The sequence below is a fragment of the Triticum dicoccoides genome, chromosome 6A (assembly GCF_002162155.2).
Source record: "Triticum dicoccoides isolate Atlit2015 ecotype Zavitan chromosome 6A, WEW_v2.0, whole genome shotgun sequence".
Taxonomy (NCBI): Eukaryota; Viridiplantae; Streptophyta; class Magnoliopsida; order Poales; family Poaceae; genus Triticum; species Triticum dicoccoides.
Window position 1 is genome coordinate 22,667,061 of NC_041390.1, and position 19,444 is coordinate 22,686,504.

General features: G+C 46.9%; 1 protein-coding gene and 2 pseudogenes across 1 annotated transcript in view; 1 reads left to right on the forward strand and 2 right to left on the reverse strand.

The window, feature by feature from the left end:
* Nucleotides 1–2,592: 2,592 nt before the first annotated feature.
* Nucleotides 2,593–10,584, forward strand: LOC119318807 (annotated as a pseudogene).
* Nucleotides 10,585–17,764: 7,180 nt separating this feature from the next.
* LOC119315528 lies at nucleotides 17,765–18,461 on the reverse strand (annotated as a pseudogene).
* A 72-nt stretch (nucleotides 18,462–18,533) lies between these two features.
* The window catches only part of LOC119318808 (putative serpin-Z12), a 74,822-nt gene continuing 73,911 nt past the window's right edge, over nucleotides 18,534–19,444 (reverse strand). The window contains exons 4-5 of the mRNA XM_037593388.1: nucleotides 18,790–18,819; nucleotides 18,534–18,725 (exon numbers count right to left, since the gene is read on the reverse strand). Of these exons, the coding sequence (XP_037449285.1) occupies nucleotides 18,534–18,725; nucleotides 18,790–18,819 (222 nt within the window). The remainder of the gene's footprint in view (nucleotides 18,726–18,789; nucleotides 18,820–19,444) is intronic.

A 19,444-nucleotide genomic window follows, 5' to 3' on the forward strand; every position in this document is an offset into this window, starting at 1 on the left:
AGGAGGAGGAGGAGGAGGAGGAGGAGGAGGAGGAAGACGAGGATGTCGATGAAAGTGATGGCGACGATGACGACTTTGATGACAATGATAATGACGACGACGGCGACAAGAAGCCGACAATAAGCGGCAAGAAGTATCCTCGCCAAGACAATGGCGCGAAAGCGACATCCAAGAAGAAGAAGGAGTAGACTAGTATATCTTTGTTGTTGAGTTTGCTTATATATATACTCCATATATGTTGATACTTTCCTCCCTAGCTATTAGTTGATGTAATTAATGGAGTCTTATTAATGGTTATCCAGAGTCGTTTATATTTTTGTTTACCTTCTTGGTATGTGCATATGGAAGGTTTACTCTTCTGGCTCTAGGTTTCATCGATCTTATATCTTCAGGTAGCTCTAGATCTCACACAATCCATATGATAAAATTGTGAGCGATTGTTCTCACTATCGCACATAGTTCCATTAATTCAATTGTGTGGCTAGTAGAGCACACAATTCTCACCACACAATTGTATGCACTCTCATGAATTATCACACACGAGTTACCTGGAGAAAATATTACGAAACGCATGTGATGCTCCAAGTCATCACACACAATTCATTTTAAGTGTTTGCTAGACAACGCACAAATTATGAAATTTCAATCTTGTGCATTATCATGACTTATCACACACGCTTCTTGGGGTGTTCACCGTTCCCGGCCGGGGGCTGGTGGCCAAGTTGGGTTTGCTCGGGCCTAGACCTTCACCCAGCCATGGGGCTAGGGGACCTTCATTCGTGGCACCCACATGCTGGTGGTACCTTGAGGGGTGTGAGAAGCTTCCAGGTAGGCAACGACCGTCAATTTTGGTGACCACTCCAGCTTGCAGTGGAGGCCTCGCTGAGTATTGCGGTGGCCATCGGAAGGTCTTCTTCAGATTTCGTGGATGCTTTTGGTAGTGATATGCAATCTACGGATGACCGTTTTAGCTGGTCTGGTTGTCTAGCGACGGTGGTCCATTTTCTAGCCAAAGCATGTATCTGTTGGGATCGCGGAAAAGTGGTAGTGACAACACATGATTGACTTTGACAAACTCTGGGATGAGAGCCTTGGTCTGGCCTAAGTTTGTTATACCTGGCAATGGTGATGTTTTTGTGCCGTTACCTTGTTGAAGGCATTGCTCAGATATGCTTAGACTGGTTGCTCAAGATAAAAGCCTAGGATATGGCCTTTGGTGGTCAAATCCAATGATGTCGGTGCTTGAGTGACGCTTCCTTTCTGAAGGCGATGTTGTTGAAAAACCTCGTTTTCCTTGTGGTGAGGTTTTTCCTTGTTGAAAAACCTCGGTAGTAGAGTGCTCAGGGACTCAACCCCGCCATCTGCGAAACCCAAGATGCGCAACCGCCATGGCGCTCGTCCTCCCGAGCCGTCGTCGTCGCCTGACTGTGCTCGGAGCCACCGTCGTCACTCCTTACAACTCTCTTCCTGTCACCCCCTCTCTTTCTCCCAACGTCGATCTACCAAGGCCTGCCACTTGAAATCTGATTGCGTGTTTAGATAGAAACCCAACTTGAACTGTATCGATCGATGCCCTTTTATTTGACGGGACTATCCATCGATCTCCCTTTGCTCTACTCCGAGTTGTATTAGTATTGAAATCGGTCAACGACGCGAGGGGGGGGTGCAGTCCAAGGCTGAAATTAAGGAGCAATGAGCCCGACAACGGAAAAAAACGAACCATTTTTTATTATCGGTGGCAACAGGGGTAAATAATATTAACTCCAAGGGTTATTTTGATAACGGACGAAAAAACTGAAGACACTCACCTCCCTCTAATATTTTTTCTCTAAAGATTGCAAGGGCATAATTACCTGTCCTGTGTTTTTTTGGAAAACACCTGTCTTGTGTTAGAACACCTTGAGTGATGGTGATTTGTATAACAAGGTTCAGACATAATGACTCTTTCTCTCTCTCTCTCTCTCAAAAAATAGATCAACGGTAACAAACTAAACTTGAGGTAACTGAAGATAAAATAAAAAAGCTGATATTTTTTATCAGATTTTTAGTCTACCGGTATGTGAATGCCTATGCTTTTCTAAAAAAGTGGTACCGTTCCTTCTTTCTTTTGGGGGTGGGGTGGTGGGGGGTATGCTACGGTACCCTCGCGTGGGCAGGACCACCGGTCGTATCCATGTTGGGCGTGAGCGTCATCCAGATAGATTCCTATTAAATTCCACAATCTTTTTGTAATACAAAAGATTGAGACGAATAAAAATAGATCGTACCTTACAATGCAATTAAACCCTGCTAATAATTTTCATTATCTTTTGAAGAGGATTTTGTAATAATTTTCAGTATTACTATAAAAGATTGCGCCAAATAACAAATAGACGACGATGATGATACTATCACGAGATCGATGGCCATGGCAAGGACCGTATCCACGTTGGACAATGCGTCAGCGGCCGATTCCAAACCTGCGTGTGCATGCATGCATGCATGTGACTCGATCTCCACCTCACTCCACCGCCACAGTCCACAGGCCCAACCGCTTCGCTATAATTGCCTGCCGCGGCCGACCCTGCTGAAAGCCGCCCACACCTCATCTCCATGGCGGGCATGCTCTGTGTCGCCCTCCTCCTCACGTCCCTGATCTCTGCGTCAGCCGTGCCCACGGCCGGCTTGGCCGGAGATGACCGCCGGCAGCAGCAGCTCACAGCCCTGCCGCCGAGGGGCTGGAACTCATACGACTCCTCATGGATCATCGACGAGGCCGCGTTCCTGGACAACGCGCGGATCATGGCCAACAGGCTGCTCCCGCATGGATACCAGGTAGGTGACGGTCCGATTCATAGTTTCATAAGATCATACTGCATTTCTTCTCTGCTGCGGCGTGACATGACTTGAGATGCTGCACGCACGCACGCAGTACGCGGTGATAGACTTCCTGTGGTACCGGAGGATCGCCGCCGGCTCAGGGGTGGGTGCGTACGGCTTCGACAGCCTCGACCAGTGGGGCGTCCGTACCCTGACCCACGGAGGTTCCCGTCGGGCCGAGGTGGCGGAGGGTTCAGGCCGATCGCCGATAAGGTCCGTGCCATGGGCTTGAAGTTCGGCATCCACCTCATGAACGGGATCAGCACCCAGGCCGTCAATGCCAGCACGCCCATCCTTGACGTCCGCACGGTACTCGTCTCCATCTTGATTCTTTTTTTCTTTTATTATTACTTCTGGAGTAGTAGCTTTTTTGTCTTCAGGTTTGGGTTGCTTACCACATGTTCCACGTGGTCTTCCGGAATTAATAGCTGAACTTTGCTTCGTTTTGAAGTTTTTTGTAGTTACCATTTTGCAGTATTTTGGTACAATCTTTAACGCCCAAAAATATATGCATATTTTCGTATGTTGCTATCTATCTATTCTCCAATTCTATAGATCACCATCTTCTTTCTAATTCTAGTATAAAAGAGCGAATTTTGGAGATCCTGTAGAAAATATGATGGAAGCGGAGAGGGCCGCGGGTATTTATTGATAACGATGGGGCTTATCCCATGAGCGCATACATAACTTGGAGTACAAGAGAGAATAGATAGAGATGAGAGTTTAAACTAGATACTAGTATATCTCTAACTAACTAACCCTATGACAGATGTATATGCGCCGGCCCATAGGCCTACATGAGATATTTCAACACACCCCCTTAATCACAACTTGATCAAGTTGAGATTACGTCTAAAATTCTCAAAACTCCTTGTAGGCAACGCCTTGGTAAAACCATCTGTAATCTGATCTCCAGAATGAATAAACCGAACGTCCAACTCCTTGTTGGCAACACGTTCTCTGACAAAGTGAAAATCTATCTCGATATGTTTCGTTCTGGCATGAAACACTGGATTAGCAGAAAGATAAGTGGCACCAAGATTATCACACCATAAACAAGGAGTTTGCACTTGTATCACTCCAAGTTCCTTCAGCAAAGACTGAAGCCAGATAATTTCTGTAGTGGCATTAGCCAGTGCCTTATACTCAGCTTCTGTACTAGATCTGGAGACAGTGGCCTGTTTCTTTGCACATCATGATATCAAATTTGGACCAAGAAAAACTGCAAAACCACCTGTGGACCGTCTATCATCAACACTGCCAGCCCAGTCAGCATCAGTAAATGCACTGACAAGTGTGGATTGAGACTTGCTGAATAATAGTCCAACATTTACTGTATACTTCACATATCTCAAAATACGCTTAGCTGCAGTTCAGTGCAAGGTGGTAGGTGCATGCAGAAACTGACATACCTTATTTACGGCAAAAGATAAATCTGGTCTAGTAAGGGTTAAGTATTGAAGTGCACCAATCATACTTCTGTACTGAGTGCTATCTTCCTGACTTAGGATCTCTCCTTCATACAAGGACAGTTTCTCTGAACTGAATAATGGAGTTGGCGAAGGCTTGCAATCCTGCATTCCAACCCTTTTCATGAGATCATTAGCATATTTTTCTTGAGACAAGAGAATACCATCTTTGTTCCTTTTTACTTCAATGCCGAGAAAGAAGTTCAAATCTCCCAAGTCTTTCAAGGCAAACTTAGAGCCCAGGTCCTTTAGGAGTGTTGTCACTGCTTCATCAGACGAGCTTGCATAATATCGTCAACATATATGAGCATGTACATTGTTATTTTGGACTTGTTGAAAATAAACAATGAAATACCAGACTTGGAAGGAACAAAACCAATAGCTTGCAACTTCATACTCAAGCGATGATATCATGCTCTTGGGGCCTGTTTCAGACCATAAAGGGCCTTATCAAGTTTACACACATGAAAGGGTGCATTCTTGTTTTCAAACCTAGGTGGTTGTTTCATGTAAACCTCCTCTTCCAGAACACCATGCAAAAACGCGTTCTGCACGTCCAACTGTCGTAGGCTCCATCCCCTAGACACAGCAACAGATAAAACCAATCTGATAGTAGCAGCTTTGACAACCGGACTAAAGGTAACCTCGCAATCTATTCCATACCTCTGTTTAAAACCTTTTGCCACTAGCCTGGCCTTGTATCTATCAACCGTGCCATCTGCTTTCCTTTTAATTTTATAAACCCACTTACAATCTATCAAATTCTTACCTTGACTACGTGGAACCAAGTGCCACGTCTCATTTTTCCTCAAGGCCATATATTCTTCTTCCATGTCCTTCTTCCATTTTGGATCTGTCAAGGCTTCATCAACCGAACGTGGTTCCCCTGTTGTACAGGTTAAACCAAATTTCAAAATATTTTTTGTAATTTACAGGCTGAATTTTTCCTGTTTGAAGTCGTGTGCTGGTGCGTGTAGCGCCCCCTGGTCTGGGCGCAGAAGATCCCACACCCGATCGTGCAGGCCTGCGTGGTGGCGATCCCGATGAGGATCCTGCATCTGGCGAACTAGAGGGAGATCCCCGACCGGACTGGACGGGCGAGGCAGCGACCGCATCGCCGTCTGACGCAGCCTCGTATGCACGCGCGTCGGGGCCCACCTCAGGCGCGTGAGTGGGGGACAGCCGCGGACCCGCAGCACGCGTAGCGGGTGGAGAGCGGCCCGCTTCAGCCCCGCATGAGCCGTTGCCGCCCATGCGTCCCGAGGCATGCACAGGCGCAGGCGAATCGTCCTCGTGTCGCGTGCATTCGTCTTCTTCCGGAGCATGAAATATGGGCTGATATGCACTGTTTTCAGCGCCATTTTCTGCACGAAAAATTTCTGTACTTTCTGCACCATCAATAGGATTAGTAGCACGAGAATTATTCATGTGATCAGTAGTATTGTTGCCCCCTTGATCTAAGCCGGAAAGATGAGCAGGAAGAAGGAGAATCTCTTTTTGTAAGAGAGCGCCGACGTTTGGATGGAGATCTCTAAACGGAAAGACTGTCTCATCAAAAACGACATCACGGGAGATATACACCCGACTGGTGGAAACATCAAGGCACTTGACGCCTTTATGTTGGGGGCTATACCCAATGAACACACACTGTTTTGACCGGAAAGAAAGCTTTCTCGAATTATATGGCCGTAGGTTTGGCCAACACGCACACCCAAAAACGCGGAGAGAAGCATAGTTTGGTGTACTGTGTAGGAGACGTTCGGTGGGTGTTTCAAAGTTGATAACTCGACTAGGTAGAATGTTTATAAGATGAGTGGCAGTGAGAAAAGCTTCATCCCAGAACTTGAGGGGCATAGATGCATTAGCAAGTAGGGACAGACCAATCTCAACGATATGTCTGTGCTTACGTTCTGCCGAGCCGTTCTGTTGATGAGCATGAGGGCAAGAAACATGGTGAGAAATCCCTAATTTTTGGAAGAAAGGGTTCAATTTTTCGTACTCACCACCCCAGTCTGACTGAACTAAGATAATCTTACTATTGAATTTTCGTTCAACGAGTGCTTGGAAATTTTGGAAGACTTGAAACACATCAGATTTATTCTTGATAAGATAGATCCAAGTATACTTGCTATAGTCATCAATAAAGCTTACATAATATTTGTATCTGCCAACAGAAAGAGGTGCTTGCCCCCATACATAACAAAAAATGAGTTCTAATGGTTTGGAAGAGACACTAGTTGACACGGGATAAGGAAGCTGATGACTTTTTCCTTTCTGACATGAATCACAAACTGTTTCATTGCTAGGCTCGCCAACAAACGGGAGCTTATTTTCCCTAAGCACACGATGAACAATAGTAAAAGAAGGATGCCCTAGACGATTATGCCACCTTGCCGAAGATAATGTGGTGACACCAAGACCTTGTTTATTGGAACTCCTAACATGCAGAATCAACGGATAGAGCCCACCAACGCATCTACCTCTGTAGAGAATTCTCCTCGTTGTTTGGTCCTTAATCAAGAAGAAAAAAGGATGAAACTAAAAAAAACATGATTGTCCAAAGCAATATGATGAATAGAGAGGAGATTTGTTCTAGCATGAGGTGAATAAAGAATTTTTTAAAGATGAATGGGTCGGCTAGAGGTATGTAATACTGACTGACCAACATGATCTATTCTCATACCTGCTCCGTTTGCACCATGGATCTGATCTTGCCCGCGATACTTGTCACGGACAGTTAGCTTCTCCAGCTCTCCTGTGAGGTGGTCGGTCGCCCCACTGTCGACGTACCAGTTCGTATCCACCCCGTATTGGGCAGCAACAACAACTTTTTCTTCCAGTGCATCATCATCGAACCTGTACCAGCAATCTTTGGCACTATGGCCAAGCTTACCACAGATCTGGCACTGGATGGGATCATTCCCCCTTGCATTGTTGTTGCCAGGTGCCAGGCCACCGGGGCCTCCTGGACCTCCGGGACCGCCTGGTGCACCACCTGATTGGGCGCCCTTGTTGTTGTTGTAGAAAGGACGCCCGCCGCCGCCCTGCTTTTTCTTGTTGTAGCCACTGTAGCCGCCGCCGTACCTGCCACCGTTTGGCTTCTGCTGCTGCTTGCCTCGAGGTGGCGGCGGTCCACCACGACGTGCGGCGGTGTTAGCAGAGGACTTGAATCCTCCGCCACCGGCGCCGCCCGTGAAGAGCTCCACTCGCTGATCAAAGTTGTAGATCTGCGAGTAGAGGAGGTCGACGGTGACTGGTTCGGTGCGGGCGTCCAGGGCTGAGACCACAGAGTTGTAGTCGAGGTCCAGCCCCGCGACAATGAAGGAGACAAGTTCATCTTCCTCTAGTGGCTTCCCGGCCGCAGCAAGTTCATCCGCGAAGCCTCGCATCCGGGAGAAGTACGCCGCAGCAGATTGGGTACCTTTATGAGCATTGGCGAGGGAGATGCGAAGGTTATTGATGCGTGAACGAGACTGTGAAGCAAACATGTTACCGAGGCTTGTCCAGAGTGCATGAGCAGTCCGGATGGAGGTGACGGAGACGTGCACATCTCTTGTAAGGTTGTTCAGGATGTGCCCGAGGACCTGCTGGTCCTGCCTGATCCATGCGTCATATGCTGGGTTTTGGATCGTCTGATCCTTGCCGTCCTTTTCCTTGACGACGGCGAGCTTCTCTGGCGCGGTGATGGAGCCGTCGAGGTAGCCATAGAGCCCTGCGCCGAGGAAGTGGGGGAGGGTCTGTGCCCTCCATAGGAGATAGTTCTCCCTGGTCAGCTTCTCCGGGACCTAAGAACCAAGGCCGGAACCAGCTGGGGTTGATGATGAAGACGCCATCGGGTTTTTGGTGTAGATGGGATTTGTTTCTAGGGTTCAGAACGTGGAGGAAGAGGATGCTCTGATTACCATGTAGAAAATATGATGGAAGCGTTCTACCCTCTCGAGAGAGGGCCGCGGGTATTTATTGATAACGATGGGGCTTATCCCATGAGCGCATACATAACTTGGAGTACAAGAGAGAATAGATAGAGATGAGAGTTTAAACTAGATACTAGTATATCTCTAACTAACTAACCCTATAACAGAAGTATATGCGCCGGCCCATAGGCCTACATGAGATATTTCAACAGATCCAACGGATCTCACCCGCTCATCCATGTCAATCTAACAACCTATGTTGATTTGATGTTTAGTGCTAACATGCTTAGCATGCTCAATATTACATTTACTCCCCCCCCCCCAAAAAAAATATTATAATTACTTAGTATTATTACTATCCAATTATTATTGTTCGGTAATTATTACTATCCAATTATTATTCCCATAGTTACTACTATCCAATTATGTCCATGTAATAATAGTTGCTATGTAATTATCTCCAAACATCACATAATCTTGTTAAACCAACCATATTTCTGTAAACAAGTATATACCCTTGTCTAATCAACAGCTAGGATCAAATTGTCTTCTTACCTCTTAGAAAGTAAGATCGAGCATCGTCTTGAAATTTCTCATCATGACAGTAGTAGTTGCTTAAGCGGAGTAAGTTACCTTGTTAGAACCATATAAAAGAAAGAGATCTTAGTGGGTTTTTTGCAATTTTTATTTAGGGAAAAGCCTATGTAGAGAATGGCCGACAATGGAGGGCACGTGACATAGGCCTCACCCACAGGACATGTGCGTGGATGCCGAAAGGATTTATGAGTGTAAATACGGACCTTGGAGCTGGACGAGCATTCCTAAGGTCTCTCTACCGACAGTATGCCGACTGGGGCGTCGATTTCGGTAAACAAAACATCATACTAATTTTCAACTATTATTCTGAATTTCATAAGAGAATTGTAGTATAGAGCTGAAAATCTCAGCAAATGGTAACATAATTCATAAAACTGTTCTGCTTGCAGTCAAGCTAGATTGCATCTTTGGCACGGATTATAGCCCGAAAGAGATTGTGACCGTTTCAGAAGTATGAACTAATGCAGCCCTCCATTCTAGAATTAGCTACATCAGAATTGGCGATCTGTTGAGATCAATTCATGGGAAATACACATTGCGTTTTGCAGATCCTGAAAGAGCTTGAGAGACCAGTCGTCCTATCCATCTCCCCCGGAACCGCTGTCACTCCAGCATTAGCTGAGAATATCACACAACATGTTGACATGTACAGGGTAACAGGAGATGACTGGGATAGCTGGAAAGATGTTCGCCTACATTTCGATGTCGCCAGGTAGATTCCATTTAAACAGACACTCATCACACAATTCTAGATATATTATACTTGTAATTTCTAGTAAAATTTGGTTTATTTTATCTTCTTTTCACCCCGGATCATATAATACATAGATCATTTGCTGCTGCGAATAAGATTGGAGCCCCCGGATTGCGAGGGAGGTCTTGGCCAGACTTAGACATGCTTCCATTTGGCTGGCTTACTGATGCAGGTGATCATCCATATCATAACTTCGTGGCACTTTCCTTTTGTAATGCACGACTCGGTTCTACTTTTCATGTGCATCAGTGTGACTAATTGCTCAAAAATGTTTGATCTTTCTCTCATACAGGTGCTAATCAGGGCCCTCACAGAACCACTAGCCTTACATTTGACGAACAAACAACACAGGTTTGCAGTTGAAGCAACTTCTCTGTTTCCAAGTTGGAACCCAAAGGCTGAAACCTTTGAACACATTTTTGCAGATGGTACTTTGGTCAATGGCTAAATCACCACTCATGTATGGAGGGGACTTGAGGCATCTTGATTTTTTTTTTTTTAGAAAAGGAGGACGACCCCCGGCCTCTGCATCTGGACGATGCATATGGCCACTTTATTAATTATTGACACAAGACCATACAGCATCTTGATGATCGCACATTCAATCTAATTACCCACCCTACTCTACTGAAGATAAATCACCACACTAGAAACAACATGGAGGTGAACTAAATATTAGTTGGAGTCCTGAGATTCCTGCTGCAACATATACTGAACAACGAGCTAACCTGTGGGTATTTTTTTTCATTTTGGTTATATTCATAGTGAGAGGGCTTCAAAGCCAGATGAACAATCCGGTCGCTCATAGTCCGGCTATCCGATGGACGTGACAAACAATGGTGGAACTGTTCTTGGTCTCAGTACATGCAGCGATAGGAGCGCCAGTGGATGGTACAGTATCTCAAAAGATCACATTTGCAGAAGCTATGGAATCCAGAACGGCAATGCATCATTCTGCATATCCAAAGCGAAACTTCTGCCAACATCGTAAGTGCCCAGCGACAAAGTAATTCATGAAAGTAAGCAGTACTAATGTTTTGACTTGTATGTATGATCCATGTAGAGTGAGGCTGAAATGCAGAAATTTGTGGAGCATTTTGTGTCATGAAATTGCTATTTAGCTGCCATAATAACCAAAAAATGGACATTTGATCATTTAACTTTGGAAATGAACTTAAGTCATGGTTGATCATTTTTTGCCGATAACAATGGCAGGCCTGGGAGCTAACAGAGAATGGACAGCTTGTAAGCAGTTACTCAGGATTGTGTGCTACAATGCGGTCCAGCAAGGAAGGAGGTACAAGTTACTCTACACCGATTCACCATAAATTAATCGCTATTTTTACCTAAGTAACACTTTTGTTTGATGCAACAGAGAATGAAACTACCGGAGCACGAGCATGGACAGCAATTGGAGACAAAGGTACATTTATCTGAGCAGCATGCTTCTTTGCCAATGCACACTTGGCGAATAAGCATCCCTTTTCTTTGGCTGATTCTTCTTCTTGCATGGAAGCAGGAGAGATCTACGTGGCCATCTTCAACCTTGACAGTGCAAGGAGGAAGATCACTGTAAGCATGCCAGATCTAGAAAAGGTTGTCAGGAGAAAGTTGGCAAGGTGCACCTGCACTGACGTCTTGATGCAGAGGCCGGGGAACTCCCCCTTTTTGAAAAAAAAAAAGAAAAAAAAACTTGCACTGACGTCTGGAGTAGAAAGAGATGGAGTGTGATGAAGGGGGGCATTCAGATGGAACACAACAAGGCGCCGGGACCGGATGGCTTTCCCGCTGAGTTTTATCAATGCTTTTGAGACGTGATTAAGGCAGACTTGGTCCAGTTGTTTAACCAGCTGCATTCCGAGGACCTTGATATTTCCCGTTTAGATTTTGGGGAAATTGTCCTATTGCCTAATATTAAGGAGGCTAGTCGTATTCAGCAATATAGACCGATTTGCCTTCTCAATGTAAGTTTTAATTTTTTTACGAAAGTAGCGACCAACCGGTTGAACAATGTAGCTGACCATGTCGTAAAACCCACTCAAACAGCATTTATGCAAGGACGCAACATATTAGATGGAGTGGTCGTCCTGCACGAAACTGTTCATGAACTGCACTGAAAAAAGATGAATGGTGTCATTCTTAAAATTGATTTTGAGAAAGCCTACGACAAAGTTAAGTGGCCCTTTTTGTTGCAAACCTTGCGCATGAAAATGGTGTCGCTGGGTAGAGAGTTTTGTATCTGGAGGTAGTGCGGCCATAAAAGTTAACGATGACGTTGGCAACTATTTTCAGACAAGAAAGGGGCTTCGTCAAGGCCACCCCGCATCTCCTATCATGTTTAACATTGTGGCTGACATGCTAGCTACCCTTGTTGAGCGGGCTAAGCTGGATGGTCAAATTAGTGGGGTCATTCCACACTTGGTAGAAGATGGTCTATCCATCCTACAATATGCGGATGACACGATACTTTTTATGGATCATGATTTAGATAAGGCAAGAAATCTTAAGCTGCTCTTATGTGCTTTTAAGGAACTTTCTGGTCTCAAAATTAATTTTCATAAGAGCGAACTTTTTTGCTTTGGCGAGGCTGCAGAATTAGCACCCGAGTATGCCGACATTTTTGGATGCCAGCTTGGGCAGTTTCCGATTCGGTATCTGGGTATCCCCATACACTATCGGCGTCTAACTATTGCTGAGAGACTTGAGAAACGTTTAGCCAGTTGGAAGGCCAAACTCTTGTCGTATGGGGGGCCATTGATCTTGATCAATTCTGTCCTAAGCAACATGGTTTTATATATGTTGTCCTTCTTCCACCTGCCGAAAGGGGTACTACAGCGGCTCGATTACTTTAGATCCAGATTTTTTTGGCAGAGTGATAACGAAACTAAGAAATATCGACTGGCTAGGTGGAGCATATTATGCAGACCTAAAAGTCAAGGGGGCCTGGGAATCCAAGACCTTGAGATTAAAAACATCGCTCTTCTCAGCAAGTGGGTTTATAAACTACTCACTGAGAATGGAGTATGGCAGGAAATCATTCGCAACAAGTATGTGAGATCCAATGCCATTTCTCAAATTTATTGGAAACCTGGGGATTCACATTTTTGGAGTGGTGTCATGAAGGCCAAGGAATTCTTCTTCCAATTTGGGACCTTCTCGGTTAGGGACGGTTCTGAGGTTCGTTTCTGGGAAGATACCTGGCTAGGGAACAACTCACTAATGGTGCAATATCTGAGCTTGTATAGGATTGTTAGACATAAATTTGTCACGATCAAACAAGTCTTAGGACAACAAAACCCCGATATTTCTTTTCGTAGGGATCTTTTGGGAACTCGTCTGGCAGCATGGAATGAATTACTCACTGGCCTGGATGACATTCAACTGTCAGATGAGCCGGACACTTTTCGATGGAACTTGCATCAGAATGGCAAATTTTCGGTCAAATCCATGTATGATCCAATGGTACATTGTGATGCTCCGGTAGATAACAGGAAATTGTGGAAGCTAAAAATTCCTCTAAGAGTGAAGATTTTTCTCTGGTTTCAAAACAAAGGAGTCATTTTGACTAGAGATAATCTGGCACGACGAAACTGGCATGGGCCCAAGTCATGTGTCTTTTGTCAACATGACGAGTCTATCAAACACTTATTTTTTGAGTGCAAGTTCGCGCGGGCAGTTTGGGCCGTGGTCCAGGTAGCTTCGAATTTATACCCACCACGTACTGCAGGGAATATGTTCGGCAACTGGTTGCGGGGTATTGATAAACAATTTTCTGCACATATTCTTGTGGGAGCGGCGGCCTTATGCTGGGCAATGTGGCTTACCAGGAATGATGTGATTTTTAACAACAAAAGTGTCTCATCTCCTATGCAGGTTATTCATGCTTGTACACGATTGCTCCGTACGTGGTCTATCCTGCAGAAGCCGGAGGACAGGGACCTTTTTATGATGGCGTCTACCCGGCTGGAGCGTACGGCCAGGGAGGTTTTCTACCCCCATGGATGGCGGTGTGATTTACGGATAGGATCTACCGCTCCTTAGGCTAGACACGATTTATTGCTTGGCATTGTATCAAATTATTTTATTTTTAGAGTGCTCTGGACGTTTTGGCTGTGTGCATCTAGCTATGTAGAGGCCGGGCTTTCTTTCAATATGATTGTATCACCTCGATATATCTATTCAATGAAAAGTCCTTTATCGAAAAATCTCAACGATGGTGGCCTCACATGGCTCCATGTTGTTTGAAATCCAGTGTTGAGGTCTCTCTAATAATGTTCACCAGTTCAACTTGGAAGCATAGAATGATTGGGGAGTAAATTCTCTAGTTGTTTGTAGATCCTTTGAAGAACATACTTCTAATAAGGTAAGCATTTTTAATTGATATTAGCAATGTGTTTGTGTAGTGCATGTATTGACAAAGTAGACAAATGAAAGTATTCTAGACGTATAATTTCCGTAAACACCTTTTCAAAAAATATTTTCCGTAAACTGGGCATACATAGTTGAAAATTTTATCCATGGAACCCACTAATAAACAAAACAAATTGTCATATGAACCTTGAAAGCGAGCCCATCAAATATCCATCTTCCAATTTCAGTTCAAAGAAATATAGAGATATTGGTAAAAATTGTGACTATAGTATCCAAGAAAGCACAAAAGCAAATCTAAAAATCACAACAAAAATGTATCACATGCGACGCTAAATTTTAGACCATTACGACCAATCAAGCTGGACACAACCCAGATCACATCTACTCAAGATATTACCTGCAGCATAACAAGCTTAGAGTTCTAATAACACTACCAAACTGATGTAACTTCACAAGCCAGCATAACAAGCTCACAGCCAATGTTCTAGAAACACTACCAAAGTGATGTAACTTCACAAGTCAGCATCGCCGACGTCCTGCAAAACTTTGGGGGGGCTACGACTCATTTCCATCTTTTCTGGAAGTGCCCGATCTCCCTGCAGGTCTGGCACAGCGTCGCGGGCTGGCATGGATGCGGCGCTCTGGATCACACCAGCTGGCCGGAAGTATCAACCACAACAGAACATGTTCAATCCATCGTCCACCTGGCGGCCCAGGGTGATAAGAAGGGCACCACGACGATGATCGCGATGATCACTTGGCACATCTGGCTGGAGCGAAACGAGACAATCTTCAGAGGCAGGAATCCTAGCGCGAGAAGCATTATCGACGCCTGTCGCCGCGACCTAGAGCTATGGAGACTGGCTGGAGCGAAATGCATAGAGCACCCATTCGGGGATCTAACGTGAGATAGGAAACTAAAAACCTTGGCTGCCTCAGCCAGAACCATGCGAGGCCGTGTGTAACCCCTTCTGCCCTCTGATCATTTGATCAACTTTTGTAACCTCTCCCTGCTAAACCAATGGAAACCCGTTTTTCAAAAAAAAAAACAAGTCAGCATAACAGTGTCACAGCCTATGATCTAAAAACACTACCAAAGTGATGTCACTTCACAAGTCTGCATAACAAGCTCCCAGCCTATGTTCTAAGAGCATCTCCAGCCGTTGGCCCCCCAGGGGTGCCTAAAATCGCCGTCTGGGGGCTAGCCGGCGCAAAAAAGGGCCTGGGGCGAGTTGGTCCCCAGTCGCCGGCCCTAGGGCCGCCCCCAGACGCGTCTAATTTTTTCAAAAAAAAATGTTCGGCGAAGTTCGGTTAAACACGGCTAAATTTCGGCAAACTTTGGCATATATTAGACATGTTTGCGACGCGCTACATAGCAAATATAACTAAAAAAAGAAATCGTTGAACGCCGAGTAGTCGCCGTCGTCGCTGCCATCCTCGCCGCCGTCGTCGTCGGCGGCCTTCTCCTCCTTGACGCGGCCGTCCCTGCTGGACCCCTGCCCGGCATCGCCATGGCGGACTGGTGGCGGCAGCGGCGGCGCGTCGTCATCGTCGCTGTCGTCGAGGACGACGACTCCTCCTTTGTCGCGGCCCCAGCGGCGCTGCTCGAAGCGCCGCAGGGTGGCGCACTGGCGCTCCCTCTCCATCTTCAGGAAGTCCTCGTGCGCCCATTTCAGGGCCGCCTCGTTGTCGAGCTCCACGTCGCCGTGCTCCGTCTTCACGGCGGGGAGCCCCGGCTCCGTTTTCACCAGCGTGAGCCCCGGCTCCGTCTTTGGCTTGACGAAGTGCGGAGGAGCCGATGAGGAGGCGGGCCGACCGCCCTTGTTGATGACGATGCCGGCGCTGCGAGTGCGCTGGCCGAGCGGCGTCTCCGCCGCGGACTCGCCCTTGACGCCGAGCAGCGCCGGAGAGCCGGAGGAGTGGAAAGAAGACCGTGAGGAGGAGTGCGAGGAGGAGTCGAACCTCGTGGACATCCATTGCCCGGCGCGTCGGCGATGGGCGGGAGCGACCGCCGGGGGAGGGTATGCAAGCGGCGGGTTGTTGCCGCCCTCAAGGTGCGTCAGCACGCCCTCGAGCGTGCGGCCGGGGACGCCCCACCACACCGGCGCCCCTCGCTGTTCTTTATGCCGCCCATCACCCGCGCCCTGTTGGTGGACGTCAGCCTCTGCTCCTGACGGCGCTCGAAGTACGCCGCCCACGCCGCGTGGTTGTCGGCGGCGTACTGGGGGAGGGCGAGCTGCTCGTCGATGAGGGAGGCGCGCACGAGCTCTACCTCGGCGGCGAAGTAGGGGGCGCGCGCCACGGCGTCGGGCAGCGGGGGAATGGGCACTCCCCTGTTGCTGAGCCTCCACCCCGTCAGCCTAGTGCGCATGTCTGACGGCGCCGGGATGTTGGCCTCGAACAGGAGCCACGACTCCTGTTCACGGAGTGAGCGGCGGCCGAAGCCGTTGGTCGCCGCCTCGTCGTCGGGGAAACGTTCGGCCATCGCCGGGGCTGTCGGAGTGCTCGGAGGAGGCGCACGGGAGAGGGAGAACTCGGCGACGGCGCACGGGAGAGGGAGAACTCGGCGACGGCGCACGGGAGAGGGAGAGCTCGGCGGGCTAGGGCTAGTGTGGCCAGAGGCGAGGGAGCCCACCGTCTTATATAGCCACGCCCGTGTGTACGCGTGTGCGGGAGGTGAGGCGTCGCCGCGCCGCCCCTTGACACGCCGCCCGTGAGGAATCAATGGCAAGGCTGACCGGCGGCGGCAGCGCGGCAGCCTTGGCATTGATTCCCGCGGGAACCGAGGCGATGAGGGCGACGAAGCGCCGGTCTCGCTGACTCGGCAGGCCCGCGGCTGCTTCGCGCCAAAACAACCTGCCCCGGCGCCCCCGGGCGCCCCCCAACACGCCGGGTTCAGTCTGGGTCCGCCGGCGCTGATTTCGGCCCAGACCGGCGAAAATCGGGCTTCTGGGGCCGCGACTGGGCCGTTTTTTCGGCGTCGGCACGAAAAAATCGCCTGAGTAGGCCTTTCTGGGGGCGCGGCTGGAGATGCTCTAAAACGCTTACCAAAGTGACGTAACTTCACAAGTAAATCGAACTGGCCTAAAAGGGAAATGTAACTTAGTGCCTAAGCAGGCTCCTTCACGGATGGCGAACCAGGTGAATACTACAGCCAATCTTTCGTATAAAAAATGCCTCCATGATTTCAGATTGCAGTGAGCTATGGTAGCCGTCAAACTTCCTGGTGCGTGTTTCAGCAGAGAATATAGAGCTGTTGCTGTCACTGTTGCTACTGACAACGACAAAACATTGGGATAGCCAAGACACATCCTGGGGCATCATTGAGAGCATTGGGGTACTCGACAAATTTTGATGTGCATGGGATTATGGTTTATTCCAAATGTTGATCTAGCCCATAACAAACTGTTAAACATGTGACACCGTTTCTCTGAAGACAGCCAAGATTGTCACTTGTTACAACAGTTATAGCAAGACCACTGATGAAACAAAACTGATAATGTGATTTTATAACACAACTATGAAATTTAGAAGCCACCCTTGCCAAAGTACAGACAAAAGAAGGGTATCTTGAAGTTGAATGGGGTGAGATGACTCCAGTACCATATGGTTCAATTGTTTTTGGTGAATTTACATGAGAAATATTCCTAAAATTTCAACCCCAACATCTAGGATGGTTCGAATTCAAGCAACCAATTACATGGATGGCCTTTTCCTAGGACATCACATGGTACAAGCAACTGAAACACATTCTACTATGAAGCAGTTCAGAACGGAGTACCCTACCAAGAATCTACCAATCAGAAGCTTAACTCTGGCTTACTTGACGTAGCTGTTTCTGAATTGCTTTGTGTGTTTGGCTTGCTTGCGAAGTTTGAATTGGGTAATATCCTTTGTCCTCGGAAGTGCCAACTTCTTCCAAAGCTCGTAACGTCGGCTTGCTTGAACAAGCCATTTCTGAAGTGCTTGCAGAATTTCTACTTGACTCTCTTGCAGAGTTTGAGGTTTGGCGGAGGATACAAATACTTCCAGAGCATCAAGGAAAATCTTTTTATTCAGAATAATACCTTGCATATTCGCTGGAACAACTTCAGGACAAACATCTTATCATTCGCCCTGGTGTATGCCTTGTAATGCAACCTATGTGGAAGCATTGGGCACTAGACCAGCCGATCTGCTTCCAGAGGCAAGCGGTTCATGCACTAGGCATCAAACATTGCGTTCAACGAAGATAGATGCATAGTACTTTGTGAGCTTATGAGCTCATCAAGTATCTGTTGGATCTTTGAGACGCAATCGCAATACCGTACATATTGATGAGACACTCTTTGGCACGTAATTTGGTTTGAATCCTGATTCGTCCAGCTTCTCAAGTACAGACTCAACTTTATCTCTAAGACTTGCTTTCCCATAGTTTGTTATCATGGAATTAAACGTCAAGTGGGTAGGCCTCTCCTTGGATCGCAATAAACTCTTGGACACACTACTTGCTTCCATACACACCAATACGGGTTGTACGTCACAATATTCAGCTGGCATATCTCCATTCCCTCAAGAGGATGTTGTACGTCACAATATTCGGCAAGTATCTCTCCAAGTCTCCATGCCCTTCATCTTGTCAAAATAGCTGAGAGCTTTCATGAAAGCATTACTCTTGTCTAGTGAATGCATATGAGCACCGACTAGGGAATTGTATACCAAAGTGTCCGGCTTGCACCCGCTGTTGCACATCTCAAAGAAGAGCCACATGACCATCCGTATCTGCCCCTCTTTTTCCATCACATATATCTGCTTAGAATAGATGTTGTTATCCGCAACTTACGACCGCTGCTTCTGCATCCACCTGAAAATCTAGCTGAGCACAAAGCATCAGAGAAATGAGCAGAAATATGTGACCAACAGCAACTCCACAAATCATCAATTGCACACGGGGACATCTGAAAATGATAGGTAGTTCAGAAATTAGCTATGTCCCCGTGTACAACATAAGGCCCGGCCCCACCTCCTTAAAATTAGGGAGGAGATGATTAGATTAGAAAGAAAAAAGAGAAAAAGACAGCCGTATGATGAGTAGGAGCATGGATGAAAGAATGGGGAGGGAGCAGGCAAGCCGGATCCGCTGAGAAGCGGCCGAGTCCATTTGAAATCCATATGGCCGCCGACGCATTGTCCAACGTGGATACGGCCGGTGGTCCTTTCCATGGGCCATGGCCATTGATCTCGCGATGGTATCATCATCATCGCCAATTTTTTATTCGGCGCAATCTTTTGTACTTAGTAATAATGAAAATTATTACAAAATCATCTTCAAAAGATAATGAAAATTATTAGCATGGTTTAATTGCGTTTTAAGGTACGATCTATTTTTATTCGTGTCAATCTTTTGGATTACAAAAAGAATGCGGAATTTAATAGCAATTCATCTGGATGAGGCTCACGCCCAACATGGATACCGCCGGCCGTCCTGACCACGCGAGGGT